The sequence below is a fragment of the Heliconius melpomene genome, chromosome 1, assembly GCF_056956725.1.
Source record: "Heliconius melpomene rosina isolate 202511_hmr_F chromosome 1, ASM5695672v1, whole genome shotgun sequence".
In the NCBI taxonomy this organism is placed as follows: domain Eukaryota; kingdom Metazoa; phylum Arthropoda; class Insecta; order Lepidoptera; family Nymphalidae; genus Heliconius; species Heliconius melpomene.
The window spans coordinates 1,279,305-1,303,396 of NC_140389.1; the positions used below are offsets into that span (position 1 = coordinate 1,279,305).

Sequence of the window (24,092 nt, forward strand, 5' to 3'; positions counted from 1 at the left end):
CTACAACCCCTTTCAATGAAAGCATCCCTATTATTAACGAGATTATAGTGAATACTTACCAAATTGAGGCCATCATGGCGCAAGGAAACAGTCAAACACTGTGATTTGTGAAACAAACGCGATGGCTCTTGGTTCGATTCTAAACTCTTTCTGTAATTCTTTCATCACTCATTCGTTCGACGAGCCCTAACCACCTGAGCACTTCCTTGTTGATGCTCACCGTGACACCCTACCTACTATTGCGAATTCGGTCTACTAATCTGAGTTCGCATTTCCTACAAAGAGACGCTTCAGCATGATATTAGTAATAGATTATTTTTCTTGCTTTGAACGGTACGGTAAATGGAAAGTATAGAATATATATAAGGTATAGAATAGAGTGTCTTAACACTAGATTCTCTCTACATATTGCCAAAAGCTATAATAAATTACTAAAATAGGTACTGGAGGAGCTGGCAAGATGAACGTTTGTAAGCGATCAGCGGCGACACATTGATTGATGTAAATGAAATGAACAAATCTATGTCTATTAAGGACGCCCATTAAAACGACGGCTCAGGACAATTGCTCTTGAAATATTGAAAGTATTTATTTAGAGATTTTTTTAAATATGAAAATTTATTCTTGTTAGATACAGTTATACATACATGCATATAAGATTAGTTAGTAGGCATTAGATTACTGTTGTCATATAGAGTAAATGCAAGTCCTGGTTTTAATATTTTTACATATTTAATGTGTAAAATGTACATACATACATACATTTAAAAAAAAAACTTTTTATTTAAAGTTGTCACCAAACCATTTTTATGTTATGTCCCGTTTATATTGTGACTAATATATAGGAAAAATCATCACTGATATAAAAAAAACCTCATTCTATTCATTTTATATGATACATTAATATTAGATATGACATTCCTATTAATTTTATATATTGTTTTTAGCTTCACGCTACAGCGTGATACATCTCGCTAATAACAAGGTACGCGGAGGGAACCTGGGAACCTTGTGTTAAGTCACTCCGTTCCCATTAACACTCTTCTGTTCCCCACTTTCTGCTAAATTCAGGAAGTTGCGTGCGTGAGTGGCGGAACTCAACGCCGCGCTTTTACCTCGTTACCAGAGCGAACAAGTGACGCATTAATTTTGTATGACGCATATAATAAATATGACATTGGACATGACATATTGTTGCTAAATTCTTGGTATAACATAAATTATCTATAATAAATTAATGCGTATTTAGTTTTACTCGAATTAGCACGTAGACATTATGAAAATTAGGGCATGATTCTTCTTCGTCTCCTTCGGCTTCTTGGTTAAAAATATTGTAGGTCACTTGGGTAATAAAATTCTAGGGCTCTTCTTGGGTATTAATTAATATTCTAGGTATATCCAACGTAAAACTTTTTTTGATGTTTTTAGAGACATTTTATATTACACGTACTGCATAACTCTCTACACTTACTAGATTTTTCTTCGCTTTGGTTGTCAGTTGCTATGCTGACTATTTATATTTAGAAACAATGTTATTAAATGACATATGTACCAGAATAACATTTTAAATAAGACAAAAAGTTAAATACAAGTTAATTTCTACCCCCGCCATATGTGGCAGATGTTTAAAAACAGAAAAAAATTACGCTTTGTCCTCACCCACTACAATTAATAAATCTTGATAGCAAACGAAGCCACGCAAAAGATTTCCATCTTCAATTAATTGTACCAATTGCGTCGCTTCTGAGTTGCGAACGTTGATTGCTTTGATTGGCCAGCAGGTGGCGTGAAGTAAACGATGCGAGTGTAAAAACACTTAGTTTTGAACACTACAGTGTACACTGTACACTAGTGTTCGTACCGTGGTTTGTTACGAGAAAGCGAGACATTTTTTTAAACATTTGTAACGAGTGTATGTTTTTAACTGACTTTAAAAAGAAGGAGGTTGTCAATTTTAGTCCATGTGTCAACGAAATCCGTCCAGTAGGTTTTTCTTTTTTGAAAAATATTGAATCATGGTTTTAATAGCATGTTTATAACATGACTTTTTATGTCATATATTATTGTTACGTTTCCTAGAATATTTTTTATCATTTTGTAGTCGCTCTTATCTAGAATAGTTGATTTTACAATATTATTCATAAATAACTTTTATTTAGCAATCTGCATATTTGTAAAACGTAGAATTTCAATTTTTCTTTTTCATTATTAAGATTTTTTTTATTTATTTAAATTCACCAGAAAGTAACAATTATATAACATAAATTTTAAAATATCTATGAGTACCTTATTATTGAAATAAAAAGCTAGATGTATTAACTTTTAAGTACAATTTCTTACTTAATTAACAATTAAGAGCGCTAAGCCACTGGCCCGGACGAAAGTTGCGTATATTCTGCATCACATTTGGTAATCGGAGTACAAATAGTCCAGCTAGTACTACTTTCATAGTTCATGCATACTACAGAAACCTTAATTAGGAAGTTGTTTGTGCCAAATATAGGTACATGATTATTGATATTTGGTTATAGTGCATTTTGATTTGATTTGATAGTTCAATGGTGAGTAAAAGCTTTAAGGTTGTGGGGTGGTTATCGTGGATTCGATTTTAATTATAATTTTTTTATTCATTATATAATGATCGTCTGTAAATACGACTGTATTTTCATTTCTTAGCTCTGTTGACAAGATAAAGACCGGAGTTCAGTTCCGCCATTCAACATGCAATGTCTCGAAAATAAGACCTGAAGAAGATCTCGAAGAAAGATGTGTGGAACTGAGTGTCCTAACGTTATGTTCTCGGCATAGCTAAGCTATATGCGATATATAACTATAAATAAAATATTAAAATAATATATTTTTTTAATTAATATTTATATTTTACGTAAATCAATTCAAATCTTTAAAAAGCCTCACAAATTAACATATTTGAGTTTATCAAAAGTAGTTGTAAATATTAAATATGTATGTTATGCTATTAAACTTATCACGCTAACATGATACGTAGAATAATATTTATACAATATAGAAATACAATACTTTGGAATTTGTACTGACGCTTTTTACGTGACACAAGATACTATGGCCAGTACCTTTCTATTTCGTCCTATTAAAAGGAAATCACCTTTCGCGGCACTAGAGCGCTAGTACAAAAACGGTTAAAGAAAAATCGAACTTGCTTCCCCCTCCACACGTAAACGCTGCTACGTATCGATTATTGAGTTGCTTTAATAAATAATTAAACCAATGGTTAAAGACTTTAAAAGCAAGGTTTAAAAATATAAATTTCGTTTATCGAGAATCGGACGTAAAATGATAACTACTGATGCGTATTGAGGTTAGCGTCAACTGATAACCATGTCATACTTAATATACTGTCAGTTTCCGACCGGCCTTCGGTTAGGACGCACGTGCTGCACTATAATAATGTTTTAGTTAAATAATTACCCTAGTGTTAATGTCTTGGAACATACCAAAGAACCTGTGATTTATTTGTGTATAGTGAAAATGCGTCGGATGAAAATGAATTTGAACCCGGATCTGGGTGATCTGGAGGAAATGTTAGCGCATGTGCAAACGCAGATCGAGCACGAGATCGATCTGGAGAAGGAATCCAAGATGCCGTCACTGACGAATGTGCAGGAGTCGCCGAAAATGAAACGATCATCGTCCGTCAGCAAAACAGATAGCTTGGAATATAGGCGACCGTTACCGAGACCGCAATTAAACAGAATTAATAGTGACAATATTGGCTTGGATCACTACAGAAATGAATACGGTCAGACCAATTTAATACAGAATGGCTTAAGAGGTTCGCAGACTAGTCTTAAATCGGATGATGCAGTGTCTCAAATCTCCTTTCAATCGTTCAGATCGGAGCCAGTGCAAAGGCATTCGGTCATGAGTCTCCCGGATAAGAGGGATACGGCGTCACTCAATGGTAAATCGAAAACTGCCACTTTGCCCCGGGGATATGGATCTACTAGGGAGAAAAATTGGGAGGATTATTGGCAATAGTGAGTATATCATGAGATTTCTTATATTAAATAAGATATTAGGGTTTTACCACTAACCACTTGTTTTAGGAGTTAGTCAGTAGTACATCTAATTCATCTTTTTAGAAATAGTACAGGTAATGTACCTACTAAATAATTCATAGCTTCGGTTGCATAAGCAAAGTGGCGATTGTTTTGTTCTGAACCAGTAAGTGTAACGGTAACCGAAACTACACAATGAAATGGTATTACACCTATTTTTCTTAGATTCACAGAATTAGTAAAACAATAGTGTCCTCGAGCAGGTACCTCGTCCTCTTGATTGTACACCCTAATTGTTTTAGGTATTAGTCGCTGTCAGCTTTCATTAGAAATACTTTAAAAGAAGATTAAGTAATAGTTATGATAAGGTGTGCCTTGTTTTGAAATGTGTTTTCTTTTTAGGGAGAAATGTTTAACCGACTTTGAGATTGGTAGGTGGTAGGTATGTTGATTTAGTTTCGTTGCCTGGAAATTTGAAATGTTGTACATAGTTGTATATATGTATATTAATATTTATATAAGTAGGAACTTGTCTTTCTTTAAATTAAAAGTTTTTCTTTTGCATTCTTTAGCATGGTTAAACATATATTTTACAATAATATAATAGGAAATTTAAATAAAATTATCAATTATTTGTTTGAGGCCAGTCGTTGCGTAGGCGCACAAGCATGTGACTGTAAACGTGACAGGTTGTGGATTCGATTCCCACTCGAGGAAGTAGAATATTTAAAATTTTCATTTCCTTCCTACGCAAAGCTCCAATAATCCACCGGAAAGTAACGGAGTGTCGTAAGCTTAACATTACGTCCCTAGCTTCTCTGCCATCTCATCTGTATCTCATAGCATGATATGATATGGAGAAACTGTAAATTTTTTAGAGATTTGCTGAGATAACAACCATGAGAACTATCTTCTTTTAAATTTAATAACTGTGTTATACTAGAGTAGTGCTTGTTTATCCGGATGACAACTCTATGATGGATCATACAGCGACAGATCCCCTATATCAGATAAACCTATACTAACTTGATTAAATATTTAACATAACACTGTTATAGTAACCGTACGTAATGTAGATAGCATGTGACAAATGTTTTACATATATATTTATTATTATTAACTTAAGACGAATAACGAAATAGGGTTATGTAAAATTTACGTTTTTCTATCGTTTATATTTTTGATGAGTCTTTAGAAATTTTATATATTAGGTTTAAAATAAATAATAAATTAAGTAAAATTAATCTAAAATTAAATGATATAAAAGTATAGATTTAAGATAGTTATGTAGCATATTCTATATGGAGAATTTTAAGTGGTAGATAAAATCCTATAAACTGAATTAGAGAAATTTATTATAATTAATAAAAACTGTTTGTAGTTCACCATTTCTATGTCTGGATGAAATGAGTATGTACAGATAATTGACACTAAGCCAATCTTCTTTGGAAATTATTATTAACCTAGACTTGACTTTTAGTAAATCCGAATGCAATAGTGAAAGCTTTACAGTGTTTAGAATTGGCTAAGTCATGATGCCTATAATTTAATATAATAAAATTGATTGTGAACAATTTGTGAGCCGGTACTGACCGCCTTTCATTTTCTGTTTGTTTTAGAATGTTCATTATTTTTCATAAAAGGTTTTCAAGAATATTCAATAATAATTAATTTCAGAAATATTGGTTTTTTTTTCACGGTTTTTTTTGCACAGCATAGTAGGCAAAATAAACCTGATATTAATCTACTTTGTACAGTCGCGCAATTTTCGAGACATAAGTGTTGAGTCACAGAGTGGAGGAACTTAACGCCATGGGTTATCTTCCGGTGGTGCGTGCCCACGGATTCTGGAAGAATGGCGTGTTGAGTGGTGGAACTTGACGCTGTTATTTTTTTTGTCGATTAAAGGATCATCAGCATTCAAATACATACTACATACATCTTTAGAATTTCATTATAACGATTGTGTTGTTGAGTTATAGAGGTATATTTATTTAAATATACCTATACCTTTTTTTAATTTAAATCTTTAACAAGTATGTAACTTAAACTCTCAATTGCTCAATAATTTCAAAAGACAAACGCCAAACTTGCAGGTTGTAGGCGGTCGACAGCCAATTTCAAAGTAACAAATGTTGCAATAATGTCCAAAACGGCATATTACAAAAACAACATGTCTTATGAAACATTCATCTTGTGATGCAAGTTTTTTTATTAGTTTTTGCCCTATTGTTGTTTTACTAGACATGTACATGTCACCCACATGTGGTCAGCACCTTTCTGTTCATGGTGCGACTGGACTTGGTTTAAGGTAGAATGGCAACGTGTATGGCTGTCTTTATAAATATATTTTTCTTTAATAATTGTTGATATTTTGAAATCAACATAACCAAATTAAATTATTTTTAATATTTTTTGATTTTGATGGTCTATCATCTTTTGAATTATGCGGGATATGTAGCAAAAATATAATGATAAATAATAATTATTTATTATATTATTATTAGTTTTAACCTATTTAGACATCGCTTTTTTTAATGACTGTATCTAACCTTGTATTTTGTTTTGCCAGATAGAGGGAAAAGCTTTCATATTTTCTCGAATAGAAATCGAAGCTAGCGTAAAGGGGATAGAAAAATATGTTTTTAATACAAGCATATATATTTTTTTAATTAATAATCTTTATTTTTTATAATATAATAAGTAGACGTATTCAAATTGTCGCCCAACGAGAAGTTCCGTTGCGATCAATAGTGCAGGCCAGTCTAGACAGTGGTGCTTAAAAACATATAGTGTAGCCAGTAAAAGTGGCGTTGATCCGACAGCTGATAAATACAATTAAACTTATTTAACTATCAATTATATTAGCTTTTTGATAGTTATAAATATTTTATTACTTGCAATTTTCTATTATATATATGACATTCCACTTTGCCCGCTTACTCTGCTGTTATATTATAGCCAAATTGTACAAAATATTTACTTAAATTATCTCTCTTTCTGGTATCTGGTATCGAAGCAAAGCACGTCGTTGACACGGGAAAATAGAGCTGACGTGAGAAGGCATCAAAATTACCTCTAGAATTCTAATAGTGACCAAGTCACCATAACAATTTTTTTATTTAGTTCCAATAAATTCATAAATTAATATTTTTAACTGTATGTTATTTATTCTATGGTTCTGACATCACTCAAGGATATTTTTATGTTTTAAGTTTCATTTCGTTTCATTTCGTTGGACAAACAGCGCCGTTGCGTTGGGTTCATTAACTTCATAATTTTAATTAATTTAACAACTATTGTTGTAATAATATATATTGTACGTTGTACTCTCGTATCTACTTTAGTTATAATATGTTATTATATTTAGGTATTATCTCGATACTTCCCGTTATGTGTAGCTGTATTTAGTATTGCAAGTAGGTAGGTAGGTACTGTAGGAAAAACACGTATTACTCATGATAAGTTGTCAATGTATTTATAATACATTGTTGGCGCCATCGTGGCCCGTTTGAATTGTGTGTGAAGAGGGGCGGGAGGGAATTCATAAAATGGAACTGAAAATATTTTTTTTTTGAGAAATATTGATTTTTGTTTGTATACGTTTTATGAATAGAGTTCTGTTTTGAAAATTTTGCGGTACTTGGGGAACCTAGTGTCTCAACGCTATATTCTCTCTGCCAGCCCTGCCATACGCGGAATAAAGCGTGAAGCTTGAAAAAATATGTTTCCCTTGCCTGTTGAAAGTTACTTAAGCTTTAGGTTCTATCGCTACTAAATAAGGTACCTAAGTAAGGAGAAATGTCATAAATAACCAAATATTCTTGAGCATATAAAATATTCTTGATTCTTATTGAACAGAAAATTTAACATTAGACACAGTTCTAGTATGTTATATCTATCTATACTAATAATATAAAGCCGAACAGTTTGTTGGGTTGAACGCTGAAGCACTACTGAACATATTGATGATCTTTCGGATATGTAGGCATTACGTTCGCCAAAATTGCCCTTTGGTCACGGAAGCAAAGCCACAGGTAAAAGTAAGTTTTGTATAAAAAGAATAAACAAAAGTTTATAATGGTTTTAGACCATTGATTGTTTAAATAATACATAGTATCGCAATTTTATTCAGCCGTCCATTACAAATAACGAGCAATCAATCTCGTTTAACCTAAACCCAGATTCTAATAGTGATATGACCTTCTGAGGCAATCGACCCACGTCCGCCCTCGTCGAGCGCCGTTGCATAACTGACAAGTTGACTGTATATTATAATATGCATGTATTTAAGATTTTTTTTTACGTTTTTTTTAACCGAAATTTTGCTAACGGTACTTAGTTTTCATGTAATATACTTAGTTGTTTGTGATTCCTTTTTGAGTGACTTTTGCGTTTAGAAGGATACACATAAAGGACATAATAATAAATCATTCTGTACTCTCACTCACGCTTTTCGCTCATTCACAGAGAAATATTCACGTTTCTGCCTTAGTAAATATGATAATACTCATTTTGTCAGTTAATGATAAACATATTATACCTTTATATTGATAGGTGGGACTTCCTCTTTTTTTATTTACCATTATAGGGTTACAACACTTCGATCTCCACTTTACGTTTAATTTATAGCGTTGATTAGTGGACCCCAACGCCGTGCTTTACCTTACTGACAAGTTAGGCCTTAAATATTAACATTATCTCAAGTGCCATTGGTACCCACAATTATCGCTTATACATACGAATCTAAAACTACGAAAATCTCACCACACTTTAACTATTAATGATATATCTAGCCAGCAGTTTAAATAATTCAGACCTTTTTCTCTTTAAATTTAGATCCTTGTCTGAGGAAATGTCGTCCACTTACGTCCCTAAGTGGCAAGCCAAGAATCCATTTGTGAGTTTTAGGAGCTTGAGCTCGGTATACTTAGTTTTATAAGATGGTCTGAAAAGTTTATATTTTATTTAATTTTTTTAGCTTTACACGGCATCTCGCCTATTGCATGACAGGCAGGGAGTTTAGTGTTAAGACACTCCCTGCGTGTTTGGTGTCGGAATTTAAAGCCATGCAGCCAGATTTCCAGAGATTTCCAGAGCGAGGAAAATAAAAAATATATATTTCTTCGAATGGATGCGGTAATGAAACCACTACCGTGAAAAAAAAAAAAAGACGCTGCTATTTGGTTGCAATTTTATTTCAATAATTTGGCGTAATGTAGTTTTTTTTCGTGTAACAGGTTATCTATAGTTTTATAATCTTGAAGCTGAACAAATTTTGATGATACTTAAAATAAGATTTTTAGTTTAACTTATGTAAGTTTTCAAGTTTAGTGGTGGTGGTGGTTTAAAGTGGTGTTTTTTCTACATCTCAATTTAATATTTACTGATTTAATTAGTTATTAAGAGTAACAATGGAGATTGGTACGCATTGTTAATGGAATACGGAAAGTATTTTTGTATTGTCTATTTCACTGGAAGTCGCCCGCCATTCGAAGGTCGCCTTTCGTTGTCAAGTAACCAACCTAGTCTCGGGGGTAACTGAGTTCGTTGTCTAATAATATAAAGAAATAGGATAACAAATAAGTAAATAGGTTAAATTTATATTTTCATTTATTTGTTCTGGTTTCGAGGCAAAGCGTAGCATTGAGTTGCGCCTCTTAACACATAATGCTTCCAGGATTTGGCGGAAAATGGGGAACGGTGTGTTTAAACACTAGAATTCATCTGCCTACCCTGCTGCGTGCGGGATACAGCGTGAAGCTGATATATTTTGATGATTCCCATTCATTGTTATAGTTGGGTTTTTAGGCACATAATTAAATGTTTGTAACACGTTTTTATCACTTAATGTTAGTCTCAATTTAAGTAGTTCTCGATCTTAAATTTAAATTAAGAGACCTTTTTATGTCTATCATAAAAAAGCTTTTTGTTAATTGACAAAAATACCAATTCAAGGGCAACTACTACCTATTCTGCGCTAATATTTATATATCTGAAGAGTTGGTACATTTGACTTAATGTCAGAAATTATTGATCTGAATTGAAAAAATATTTATGTGTCACCAATTTCCCGATATCTATAGGCTATATTGCATCACGTTAATCATACTCATCTCATACTTTTTATTATATCCTTTAAGCCACTTGGGCATATAAAAAGAACTAGATAGTAATATTAGTCATTGCCTTTGATAGTGACGAGTTCGATTATTGTTAATAAAATTATTAGAAATACCATTCTTAGAAATATGGTGAAATATTCATATTAATTTCCTCGTTCTGATAACAAGACATACCTGGTAGCGTTGAGTTCCGCCACTCACGCACTATTTATGAAAAATTTGGTTTCTTATGCCTAATCGCCTAAAAGGGGATAAGGCGTGAAGCTATACATTATTTTTATACCTTAAATATTACGAAAACAATACCTAAAATTAATAAATATTGCTCGATGTGAATCGAATAATGTATATATCGATTTTAGAAAATATAAAAAAATGCTGAAAAATTATATAAATTTAATATTTCACTCCTCATTATTTGAAACTGGTGTAGGCGTAGCTTTAGTAAAGAAGCTTTAAAGAATATAACCTACTTATAAAATAAAAGTTACTGTTTTCTTTTTAAGTTCCATATAAATAATAAATCTAAGTAAAAACTTACTATGTATGAATTAAATCCACGACCATCGCGGCGCGGGGGCACAAGCATCAACGCGACGCGTCGCGTCAACGCGATCTCTGTGGGTTCGATTCCCACTCGTGGGAATCAAATATTAAATATTTTCATTTCCCCGCTCTGGTAATGAGGAAAAGCGTGACGTAAAGTTTCGCCAGACTTCATAATCCGGTGTAAGGTGGGGAACGGAAGTGCAGTGTCTTAACACTAGTTTCCCAGGTTCCCTCTACTTACTTTGTTGAGTGCAGGATAGATAGCGATTCTCTCCTAAATCTGCATTGCAGGAAAAGGTGCTTGCTTATTTAATTTGAAGAGTTCTTTGGAAATGTGCCTGCCTATGTATATACATAAGAAGGAGGCGAGCCTCTATGTACCGTGCATTCCGTTGCGCCCTAGATCTCGTTGATGTCGAAAGTAAACATTTCTATAAGTCCAAGATAGTAGTGGAGTTGTGTACTGATTTATATATGTATGTTTGTTTGTGTAGCTGTTACAGCTGTATTTATTTTAAGTAATTATTTAGTGTTTGCAGTGTTATTAATAATTATTATTGTATTATTAATAAAATACAGTTATGTCGCACAGTATTTCCTTCTTACTTTAGCAAATAAGTAATTTCGTAAGACCTCCCAAGAATTAAGAGATTCTTAGAATATTGAAAAAGCAAGTTAAACGAAAAATGCAAGACATTATATTAAGTTTAAACTCATTACTTGTCCCTCATCCAATTCTGTCGCTTAAGATTAATTAATTATAAGTAATTATATTATTTTAATTAAATTCTTAAGTGAATAAATTAAAGTCTTAAAGCTATAAAGCTAAAGCAGAAACTATATTTATAACATAAAATTATAATTATTATACACTATTAATAACTGTGTTTTATCTGCGGTTGTTCTCACATGGTCAAATAGATAAAAAACGCAATTGTTGATGTATCATTAGATCAAAATGGAGAAAATAATAGATAATTTATCTACTATTGATATACTCTTAAAATTATGAATGTATTGAATTAATAAGATACGCTAATTATTCCTTAATTGACTTTTAATTTAGTGTGGTCGCACCAACAACGAACCAAATAATTAAGCTGGTTTCATATTTAACTAAACTAGCTATTCTCAAAAAAGTGTAAATGAACAAAGGATTTCTTTTAAAAATAAACGACAAAAATATAAAAAATATATATGTTAAAACGAAAAGCATTAAAAATGAGGTCAGTAATGGCGCAGTGGACACTCGCGCCGCGCGCGACGTAACGCGAGTTTGTGGATTCGATTCCCATTCGAATATTTGAAATATTTAATATTTTCGATTCCTCGGTAACAAGGCAAAGCGCGGCGTTGAGTTCCGTTACTCAACCCGCAATGCCTCCAGAATTCGGCGGTGAATGAGAAATGCAAGTGACTCTACGTTCCCAGATTTCTTCTGTCTCCCCTGCGATGTGTGGAATTTAGCGTTAAACTAAAAAAAAAATCCTTCGAATCTTTCCTCAGCTTATAATTATAGCGTGGGCAGTTTACGTAACACTTGTGCAACTTAAACCTGCCCAGCTCCTACTCAAACTTGGATAAAATCAATACACAGTTTACGGTTATATTATATAAGTTAACCTTTTACATGTCCCTTTGTGCTTATGACATTTTATTGAATGGCTTCTTGCTATAAAGCTGATGTATAAAATGTTATAAGTAGAGGATACTCTAGCTTTTACCTGCAGCTATATGTGTAGGAAGGCAAAGGCAAGGTTGGGTGGCGAGAGGCAAAGTGGTCCGTGTCCACCCCAGAGAAATCTGGTGCGTACCCTGGAATTATTGGGTAACAAAATATCTGTTCCTCAAGATAAAGTAGCTTGACACAGTAGCATTTTTCTATTCAAGCTTATAAATTCCTAAGTCTTCTGTTTTATTAACTATTACTATAGATTACTAAATTCTCTATTTTTCTCCCGTTTATTCTAACATAATCGTAAATTTATATTAATAAATTATTTTCTTTTATTTCCAGTGAGCAATCAATAAGCAGCGCGCGAGCGTCAGTCATGGTGTATGATGACAACATGAAGAGATGGATCCCTTCCGGCTCCAGCTCTGGTTTGTCCAAGGTCCACATATACCATCACACCCAGCACAACACGTTCAGGGTCGTGGGGAGGAAGCTTAACGATCATGAGGTTAGTCGGTTATTTAGATATTCGCGCTGTATTCTGTATATAGCAGACTAAGCAGAGGGGAAACTAGTGTTACAACACTCCGCGTTCACTTTCTGCCACCACCTTCTACCTGATTTTACTGACTGACTGAGCTACATGTATTCGTCTTTGAACGTATGGCTTAGTTTTCAAAGCAAATCCAGGCCATTGTGTCCAATAGGCGTAGGTTCAAATCACGGTAGAAACGTTAATTTTTTTTAATAAAACAAGTATTTTTCTTATATACTAAGGTAACTTCTAATTTTCCAGGTGGTAATAAACTGCGGTATAGTTCGTGGATTGAAATACAACCAGGCGACTGCTACTTTCCACCAGTGGCGTGACGCGAGACACGTCTACGGGCTGAACTTCTCATGTCGAGAAGATGCCGACAGCTTCGCCAGAGCCATGATGCATACTTTGGAGGTTTGTATGAATTTTTATATTGATTTTGATTATTATGTGTATTGTTAAGTATGTGAAATTAATGGAAATTGTGAACTGTAGAAATAAGATCATTTTAAACATAAAACATAAAACATATTTATCTACTTCTAAGGATATTTATTTCAAAGGATCCGATTTATAATATTTACGTTCATATTTCATCAACTAAAACAAGAACAAGACTAAAAGAAAAAAATAACGTTTTTTAATAATAAATAATCATAACAAAACTCTTAAAATAAACTATTGAATCGTAAGTTCAATTAGAAAAAAAATATGATTAATTTCCTTTTTTAATTAAAAGCGACAAGAAACTCTTGGAGAACATTCGTTAGCAGCTTTTGATGTACGAACTTTTAAATAATTAATTAAGACGTAAAGCTTTTAAACAAATGTATAACTTTATCACTGCCTCTCAGTATCTAGATGTTGAGATTTTATTATGTTGTTTTTTTTATTACATTGAAGTCCAATTACACTTTTGAATTGAGATATTTTATGTCTTTTTACATCTTGCTCAATAAAGAGTAAGTAGACAGGATAGTTATAGGTCTTCGTTCTCTTCGTCGGAATTAAAATTAAAAGATTTTTTTATATAAGAGAGAGCCTAGTGTACTTTTGCTTAAATTCCGTTTCTTATATTCCGACGAATTTTCGTGGCATCACGTGTTAAGTTGCGGACTTGGTGTCGGGCTTCTTCGTCTCTTTGATCACGTCACCTCTTGCTCTCTTTCAAACTTGCTTAAATTTAATATCATTCCAATTAATATTATTGTGGCGAGTGGACATAGAATCCACAAACGTCGAGTTTACCGTCAGACGCTAGCCAACTGCACCGAGATGGCCTTTTTAAATTTAATTTCGTATATGAAAAACTTAAAAATTGATTCGTCACTCATACGTATGACACAATTATATTGACAGTCAGAATACAAACAAAAAGCTTGTATTCGTTCACCAGAAACGACTTTGAAATAAAATTAGGTCGGACATTATACTTTGTTTTTTTGTCAAAACTCTGGAACCAAATCGTTATTTCAGATTAATTGATTTTTTTGTGTTAGCTACACTTTTAATGTCACGGCCATTTTATTATATATTTTCAATTTTGTATATCGTTGTTGAGTTTCCGTTGTATTTTTTTTTATTTGTATAAAAATTGTATAGGTGTTTTTTTCGAACTTATTTATTATGTTTATATGAGACTGTCGCGGCGTAGTGGAACGTTGTGGAAACTCGTGGAACATACCGAAGACGGAATGTCCATACGAATGAATAATGGAATGATACTAGATTCCCTCTGTCTATCTTTTTTCATTTTTTTTTTGTCATTAGGAAACCCGAAGACCTTCTGAGATGTAAAATACATCTCAGAAGGTCTTCGGGTGGGTTATTTGGGACTCATGGCAAAGCAGATGTAGACCGTTCTACCTACCCACTAAACCCTTATGGTCCACCCACGTGACCGTATTATATGAGCTCTATATAAACTTCCAGATCTTAGCAAACAAAGTGGTGAACAACACGGCGCCGCCCCCTCCCCAGCCGCCCAACCCGCCGGTGCCGTACAACGGGCACAACAACACGCACTATGATGAAGATATGGGTTACAGGTGAGATACTGTTGCTGTGGTACCCTTCTTGGTCTATAATATAATAGGGAAATAGGAAACAGTCTTACCTATTGTTAATGTGATGTTTGTGATTTTGTTCCACATTTGGGAATCACAAAGTGTGTTAGTTTTAAGACAAGATCTACAAGATGTTATAAAATACCTTTTGATAAGCAATTTAAATTTACTGTTTACCTACAAAATAAAAATATTAATATAAAATTTAATAAAAAAATAGATAAACAAATATTTTTTTATAACATTGTTTTAATTTTTAAGTATATTCTTACAGAACTATGACTAGAGAAGACGCGGCTATTCTGCAACAGCCACAATACCACGCGCCCCATCATCAACAACAACAAATACAACAACAGATCGTACATCAACCACAACACCAACAACATCACCAACATCAACCGGCGAGCCAGTATCACGCGCCGCATCATCATCATCCCGTAAGTGTTAGTACTGCTTTTTAGATTAACGCACTTAACCATGCAAACTCTTCAGCTTTATAATCTTATAAAGTAATTTCATTACAAAAATAAATATATACATATTTCGTAAATGCATGTTTGAAGCTATAGTGTCCCAGTTAGTTAAAAACTAATATGACTGTTCCTTTTTTTAATTTGAAAATCTGCAGATAAATATTTCATTCCATTATCCATATCCCAATGGTGAAGTTGACAATGACAATAGATTTTTTCTACCTGAGTGATATTTTACTATAGTAGCACTTAAAATTATCTTTCAGTTGTATTTCAACTACAACAACAACAACAATGATATTCTCTCTGCTTTCCCTATTATATTCTTGATATTGTGTGTTCGAGATATTGCCTGTAGATATAAATGTATATTGTACCTCTTACAGCAAGCAACAACAACAACAAACGCGCCGGCGCCGCCTCCGCACGGTGTCCACACTCTGCCCCACGCGCCCACCCCGCCTCATGGACATCATCGTACTAATAGGTAGGAACTAATCTGAATTGAATATTGATAACATGCAGTAATGCGAAGTTACAGAAAAGTAATACATAATTTAAACATATTTATAATTTTGTATGTCTCCAGCGCCCCGATGCCGCCCAACATGTCGCTGACGGCGGCCGGCGTAGGCGTGGGCGTGGGCGCGGGCGTGGGGGCGGGTCCTCCTGCGCCGCCGCCCGTGCCACCACACCAGAACCTGCCCGCGCCCCCCGCGCCGCCCGTGCCCCTCGCGCCCCCGCAGCCCGCGCTCGCCGCCAACCTTAATGTAAGTCACTGGCCACTGTCAGCGTCATGTCGCACATCACACCGACATATGAACGTCATTTGTCACGTCTGACGTGATCATCTTTTAATTTTTGTATTAATTCTAATATATATTTTTTATTATATATCGGAACGCCAGATTTAACGAATCATATCATATATTTTTTGTGAGGACACTCATCTCATCAGATGATTTTTTTTATTTTAAAAGATATATTTTTTAATTTATATTTTAAAATCATAACTACGTTTATAATATAAATTTTCTCTGTGGTAAGATATAATAAATTAGATTTACAAAGAAAATAAAATTATTCATGATTTTTTTAATACTTAAGGACTCTGATATGGAAAAAAAGTAAACATTTTCTTTTTTATGCGTTATAGGGTCCCATCGCACCACCTACACCGCCCGCGGCACCGCAACCTCCACCAATGGTATGATATTTTTAATTGCCTTAAAAAAGTTATCAAGTATTGAAAGCTCCACATAATATATTTCTGTTTTTAGCTTTACTCCCAATCTCGCATATAGATGATGTTGCATAGACATGGGAACTTAGTCTCTGCGTTTCGTGTTTTCCCTGCAATTCTCATTCTTTCCAATTATCATTCAGATCGAGGAACGAAATTATTAAATATTTTATTCTCTGTGTGGAAATCGAAACCACGACCGTCACGTTTACAGAGCATGCATTTGCTTCTGCGCTACGACCATTGTGCAAGAATGTCATCCCATTCTTGAATAGAGGACTTTATTTTTCACTTTTAGTAAATAAAATATTAAGATAATTTTAAATCTTATGTCTAATTAATGTTTATCTTCCTTTCCAGCAACAACCCCCGCCCCAGCCGCAGACCCCCGCGCCGCCCCCGCCTCCGCCGCCGCCCGGAGCGCCCGCGCCCACTGCCCCCACACCCGTAACCCCGTCCCCGTGCCCGCCGCCCCCGCCGCCGCCCCCCCAGCCAGCTGCTGACCCCACGGGGCTGGCGGCGCAGCTGCAGCAGGCCAGACTGAAGAGGCAGGCTAAGGTTGCTATTGTTGCATATTTTTTCTAGATACAACAGCAAAATTTTAAATTAGGCATGAAGTGAGAACGACAGCATAAATAAAGAAAAGCATTCCATAGATTTATTAATTACAAAAAAAACGAGGCCAGTGGTGGCGCAGGGGCAAAAACTGTGACTAACTAGATAAACAGATTGGTTGTGGGTTCCTCACTCGAGGAAATGGAATATTTATTTAAATGTATATTTTCAATATAACTTGAAATAAATATTTCATTTCTTCGCTCTGATGTCGAGGCAACGTTGAGTTCCGCCACTTAACACGTAATGCCTCCAGAATTCCGCGGAAAGTGGGGAACAGAGGGAATACTAGGTTCCCTCTGCCTACCTTGTTACACAGCGTGAAGCCGTCCTTCTGACTATCCTGCGGGATACAGCGTGAAGCTGATTTGATTTTATTTTAGAAAAAATTATAAACTTAATTTTCTACAACTACATTTCATACAAAATGAGCACATATGTTCGCAAACTTAAGTTTCTCAACCGAGCCGAGCTTTTATCTCGTTATGAGAGTAGAAATGTAAATATAAATTATTTGAACCTACAAACACACTTGTGCTCGCCCCTACTACGCCACGACGGCCTTAATAATTAATAATAAATTATAAACTTGTACATCAACAATCTTATGAACTTATTTAATTATTAAATTTCTAGCAACAACAACAGAGTAGCAGCCCGGCAGGAGAGGCCTCCCCTCCTGGGGGCTCCGAGGCCCCCTCCAACCAGAATGCACGCGGAAACCTACACTGTATGATGCACGAAATGCAACGCACGCTAGCGCGCCGTAGAGCGCATCTCGCTCATTTGGATAGAAATGAGGTGAGATATTATAATTCATTATTTAAAACAGAACTGACACAACTGACATTTCTATATAAAATGACGATTTAAAAGTATTTGTAATAGCCCAATTGAATAAAGTGTATTTAAATTTATATATATATATAGGCCCCCTTAAGTCTAAGGGGCCTTGTCGTATTTCAAACTCATATTCAAAGTCACATAATGTCTTTTAACATAAGAAGTTACAATCTTTATTTTTGAACATCAAATAATTTACTACCGATTTACTTAAATTAATGCCTCAGACCTGAAAAGAACCAGCGCAAGACAACGCTTATCTAATCTACAATATATGAATAAAAAATGATTGATTGATATATATATATATATTGATATTGATTGATATATATATATATAGATATATATATATATATATATATATATATATATATATATATATATATATATATTAATTTTAAGACATATACACATTTTCATTACTTTTTAGGAGTCGTCAACGGAAAGTTCGGCCAGTTCGACCCCGATGAAGTCGTGGGAGAGATCCGCTACCCTCCCGCATCGTTTACCGCAAGCGTGCAACGGTAACGGTAACGGTAACAATACACGTGAGTTTGCTTGTTGCTTTTTTGTTTTGTTTCTTACATGTATACAAATATATTTTTGTCTCTTTGTTATCTGCTGTGATTATCTCACAGTAGATTTCTAATATATTGTCATTCCGTTTTGTAAAAAGATAAGTTTTTAAATTAATCCGGCATATATTCTACATAATAGTATTTATTCACAAAACATATTATGCAGTTTGTCCGTTTTTGTCAGAATTAAATTATTAAAAAATTATATTAACATCGTAATTTGAATATTTTTATATTTTTATGACATTATATGGATTATCTTTAGTTTTGCTGCGCTCTACTACATATTATGATATAAATATATATGTATATAGCAGTTATATGTAAATGTATACCAGGCTTTCGATGTTAGTATTAGTATTTAGTCAGATTTATACTTCTATAGTATTATTAAAATTAGGAGAATTATTAGTTCGAATTAAATAATTCATCTTGAGTTTTATAGTCCATATATCGAGATGGTTCTTAGGACATAGAACTTTATCGGTTTGAACCGATTGAAATAAAACACACTAAATTGCGTGCATACTGCATTTAAATTGAGTAAGTCTTTTCTAAGATTGGTGTGCACAAACGCATAGACAAAGCGATATACCAACAAAAGTTAAAAAAAATCATTACCTTGAATTCTATTGCATTGATAAATGCCTCTAATAATATATTTATTATGAACAGACAGCGACCAGTTGCAATTTTTTATATAACGAGATGTAAATAATGTATCTGTGTTTGTTTATTTACAGCTAACTCTGAAACTCCGGCGCCGGCGCAGTCCCCCCGTGCTGCAAGGAAGCGATTTGGTTCCGCCAGCGAAGAGACTATACTTAAGGTAATATTTTAGATACTATATACAGTACGGTTGACGAGTCGTGGTCGCTATGAAGTTAGCTGTAGATGGCTGTGAAGATTCAATTTTGAGGAGGAGCTTGTCTCCGGGACTGCCACGACACAATATACTTCTATGATTGAAGGTATTTCTTAAAGTAATAATACCTAAAACAAATTGTTTTTTGTAAATGTAAGTCTAAGCCTCGAGGCGAGTTCCTGTACTATGCATATACTGAAGGTTTCTTAGTTGGATTATGTGTATGTAATTTGATTTGATAAACTGACGTTTGCCAGTTGAAATGTCTATGCTTACATAAAAATAATTTAGAAAACTCTCGTAAGTCTTTCGTAAATACCAAATTTGAACTTCATTCTAAGCAACGTTAAAAATGTTATATGTTTTTTAAAAAGTATTTTTCTTCCCTAAGTCACAATAGTCTTGAATGCACTATATGCGTATGTGTTGTGTGGGTGCAGCAAGTGAACGGCGGCAACGAGAGCGGGTACGTGTCCATGGCGGAGTGGGACAGCTTCAAGCAGGACGTGCTGCGCGAGATACGCGCGCAGGTCAACCACATGAAGAGGGACATACTCGACGGTACGTACACACAATACACATAGGCTGATGAGATAATTGTTAAATAAACAACCTGTTAGTTAGTTTTGTTTTCATTCGTTCATTCATTCTTTATACATATTGTACTTCAATTCTTAATTTATTTTGTCATCAATCAATCAATCATTCCCTGGAATCGAACTCGGATACATCACGTTTCAAGTCAGGGATATGCTATAAGATGTATTTTGGAGTTCGATACTTGAAAAGAAAAAATAGACTCACTTTGTTATCTGTATATCGAGACCATTTATATTTAGATGAATAGTCTCTGAAATCTCTGAAAATAATATCAAATATTAAGGTCTAAAAAATCATGCTTCTAATTCAACGCAATCAAAACATATATGCACAGTTTTGGCTGCCATTGGTACCTTTCGTGGACATACATTTATGGGATTTGGTATGAAGTGATAATAATAGTAACAAGAAATAAAAATAAGGAAGGAATCCGAAAAATAAAATTAAACCCGCAAACCAAAGTTTATCTATTAGCTACAATCACCAGTTTCTTTTTACAGTAACATGTTTATTTTTTTTTCATTACAGCTATGAAAGCAGAATTCGCACGCAGGTAAACTAAACGTCGCAGACAACGCCGGTGGATGTCTACTAACAAACAAAGTAGATATAATGAAGATATTTATTAGTTTTTTGTAACTTATATACATTCATACATATATACGTGTATGTGCATATATATACTTGAACATTGACATATGAAACACTTGGAAGAAAAACCTAATTGAAAAAAACCTTAAAAAATTAGACCTTTAAAATAGACCCTTTCGGTCAGTTTTTTAGTAAATTCAAAAGTAAAAGATCTTTTGAGTTAGGACTTTTTAATTCTATGAGTAAAATATTATTAATTTTGTGCATATCTTAAATGTTATTAGTGTGCAAATTAATTGAAATTATTTTTTTGAATAAATGCCTAATTTTCTTAAATTTTGTATGAATATATAGATTTTTTGATCTTAGGAACGCTGAAGCCCCCAATTTTTTCAAAGTATAAACAAAATTCATATAATATTTAATTTAAAAATGATAATTAATGTTCACCAGTGTTGTCTGATTTTTGTGACCGTAGTATACAAATGTTGCCAGTATTGAACATTGAAATTTCGACATCAGTGTTGCCATATATTCTAAAATGGTTATTATTAAAATGGCAACATTATTAATAAAAAATGTTTGCGCACGAAACAAAGCATAAAGCGAGTTGTGTTTTTTTTAATTTTATACTTAAAATATTTATTCGATACGTATTTAATGTGTACGTAGTTTGTAAGGTTATATACAATTATTGCAAATTGATGATTTTTGAATGATTATTCCCATTTTCTTTTTCATATATTTCGTTTCTTTTACCTAATCTGTGCATTTTCTAATATTTACTTATTTTTTAAACTTTGTATATTTTTTATTTAAAAAACTCGTTCAAAAATCATCAACAGAACAGATAAAAAAATATTTGTAATAATCTTAATAGTGTCAAGTTATATCTAGTATTATTATATTTATTGACTATAGTGATTAGTGGCAACACAGGTTTTTATATGAACATCCACTTCTGACATATGTTTCATTCCACAAGTGCGAATTACACCCACGACCGTCGCGTTTACAGTCGCACGCTAGTGCCGCTGCACCCCGACGGCCTCATTTTAACGGTCTATTCTTAAAGTTGCGATCTGTGTTGCCATTTCCCATGTTTAGATATAGTAGTTAACAAAATATATTTTGTCGGGTGATTTTTATTTGTTTTTTTAAGGCTTTATTCCATTTTACAGTCTTCCACGCAATTTTTTCTGTAGTATATTATCTTTTCATTGCATTCCATATATCAATATCTCGAAAATACTCAATAGAATTTTCCGAGATTTTTTTTAAAAGCTTGTGTGTTGTTGTTTTCATATTTGAATGTGAGATAGTGGCAAAGGCTGAAATTTAATCAATTTGTATCAACATATCAATTATTTTAATTTTGATTATTTCATTTTACTTTCAAACATACATTGTTGTATTTAATTAGTAAAACAATGATAATTTTAGTATATATTTCAATTTAATAATTCCATTTTCATCAATGAACATACGCCAAACTAGTTTTAAGTGGTTTTTCTTAATAACTGTCACCCGGCAAATTATACGAAAAAATATGAATATTATAACACAATAAAATGTTAAAAGTACACTTAAGATAATATAAAAAGCGTTTCTTCTAGAAAAAAAGACTGCGGTTAAAAAACTGTATGTATTGATTTCACTATATTTGATAGTGTTTTATAAAAATCTGTTTAGCTTTTCGTTTTTTTTTTATATGGCAATACTTCATTTGTATTTGATAGAATTTTATCAAAATCTGTCTAGTTTTTTTGTTTTTGAAAGCCTACTATTATTATTTTTTTGCAGTCGATCACATAACATGTAGCTTGTAAGATCATTTGACTGATGTATCATTCCATGGAAGTTTTTGATTCATTTTTGATTTAGATTGATTTTTGTACACAGTTTTACTGTTTTGTGACGTCATTTGCCAGCACTTGTATTATGAATGTTAGTATGTTTCTATACAAATTATACTCGAATAGGAAATCGCCTAATTTTGATTTTTTTGGAATATTTTGCTTATTTTGAAATCCTTTTTTGGGATTTGCACATTGAAAAACTGGTGCTTCGATTTTTTTCCATTTTTTTCGCTCTTACGTCATACAAATATACTTAGTGATAAATAAAGTAAGATAACTAGATTTAAACTACAATATATATTAAAATTAACTAAAAAATATAAAAATAACCAAACTATGCGTTTGAATATTAATTAATGTTTTGTATTGGTCTCAGTTAAGTCAAAGATGTATTTATTCACATTTAGTAGTGTATACATATTATATATAAAATAATGCGCCGTTTTTGATGCAGTTTTTAACTTTTGCCTAATATTAAACTTTTTTATGATTTATTTTCTATATTTTATATAACAATCTTTTCTACGCATTTTTTTTTTTCATTTATATAGTATTCTAAAGTCTTTAATATTGTCTAATTAGAGTTTTTACAACTCTGTTATATTTTTTTGAATCAATGAACGTCTCTTATTTGTGATTTGTCCAAATGTTTTGTTTTTATAATATAATGTTACCGTAACTTTCAAAATATATTGTATATGTGTATACAATAAGGCAAAATGTGGCGCTTCTCGCGAGTCTGGGCGACAAGCAGAGTGACTTAACACTAGGCCGTGTCTGCCTCTTCGACTAAAAAAATATATACATACATACATATGTTACTGTTGAATAATATATACTTATTTGAAAATAATACAAAAAATATTTATATTTGATTTTTTTTTGTATACTAAACGGTAACAGTATATGTTTTGATGGTAATGGTAACATTGTACTAATAGTGATACATTAGCATAGGTTACCACGTGGTTTATTTAAATTTACATAATTTACATAATTATGTTTTGTAGTCACTCGGTTTAATGTAAATATTTACTAATTATATTTTTTGTGATTCCATATTTTTTTGTTTTTTTTTTCCTTGGTTTTTTTTTCATTTTTTTAGTCGCACGATAGTTATTGATTTTTCCTATATATTTCATAATTTTATATATATTATAAATGAAATAATATGTAATTGTCACATTACTTTAACTAGCGATTCCTAAAAGTTACTGCGTTCGTTCACAATATATGTGTGTTATAATATTTACTATAATAGTCGCGTATTCGTTATTGTAATTAAGAACGGGTTTTACATTTACTTGAGTTTAGCTTAATTTATTTTTTTTATATATTTGGCATTAGCCAAGTTTTGATGTCTCGGTGTTTTTTTCAAAATATTTTTTTTCCGTTTACAGTATTACCTTAATAATTTATTAGTATATTTTCT

The 24,092-nt window shown here is 32.9% G+C and overlaps 1 protein-coding gene across 7 annotated transcripts in view; it reads left to right on the top strand.

The window, feature by feature from the left end:
• The window catches only part of ena (ENAH actin regulator enabled), a 39,131-nt gene extending 15,410 nt beyond the window's left edge, over positions 1-23,721 (top strand). For 4 of the 7 annotated variants that reach the window (XM_085207177.1, XM_085207110.1, XM_085207143.1 and 1 more), the window contains exons 2-15: positions 3,503-4,016; positions 12,729-12,894; positions 13,183-13,338; positions 14,857-14,972; positions 15,265-15,436; positions 15,853-15,953; positions 16,056-16,236; positions 16,623-16,673; positions 17,070-17,267; positions 17,961-18,125; positions 18,598-18,715; positions 19,489-19,574; positions 20,051-20,171; positions 20,739-23,721. In XM_085207177.1, the coding sequence (XP_085063303.1) occupies positions 3,508-4,016; positions 12,729-12,894; positions 13,183-13,338; positions 14,857-14,972; positions 15,265-15,436; positions 15,853-15,953; positions 16,056-16,236; positions 16,623-16,673; positions 17,070-17,267; positions 17,961-18,125; positions 18,598-18,715; positions 19,489-19,574; positions 20,051-20,171; positions 20,739-20,767 (2,169 nt within the window). In that variant the 5' untranslated portion in view covers positions 3,503-3,507 and the 3' untranslated portion in view covers positions 20,768-23,721. Of the gene's footprint in view, positions 1-3,381; positions 4,017-12,728; positions 12,895-13,182; positions 13,339-14,856; positions 14,973-15,264; positions 15,437-15,852; positions 15,954-16,055; positions 16,237-16,622; positions 16,674-17,069; positions 17,268-17,960; positions 18,126-18,597; positions 18,716-19,488; positions 19,575-20,050; positions 20,172-20,738 lie in introns of those variants that run through there. The other 3 variants (XM_085207084.1, XM_085207238.1, XM_085207225.1) reach the window with 3 other exon arrangements.
• Positions 23,722-24,092: the final 371 nt, after the last annotated feature.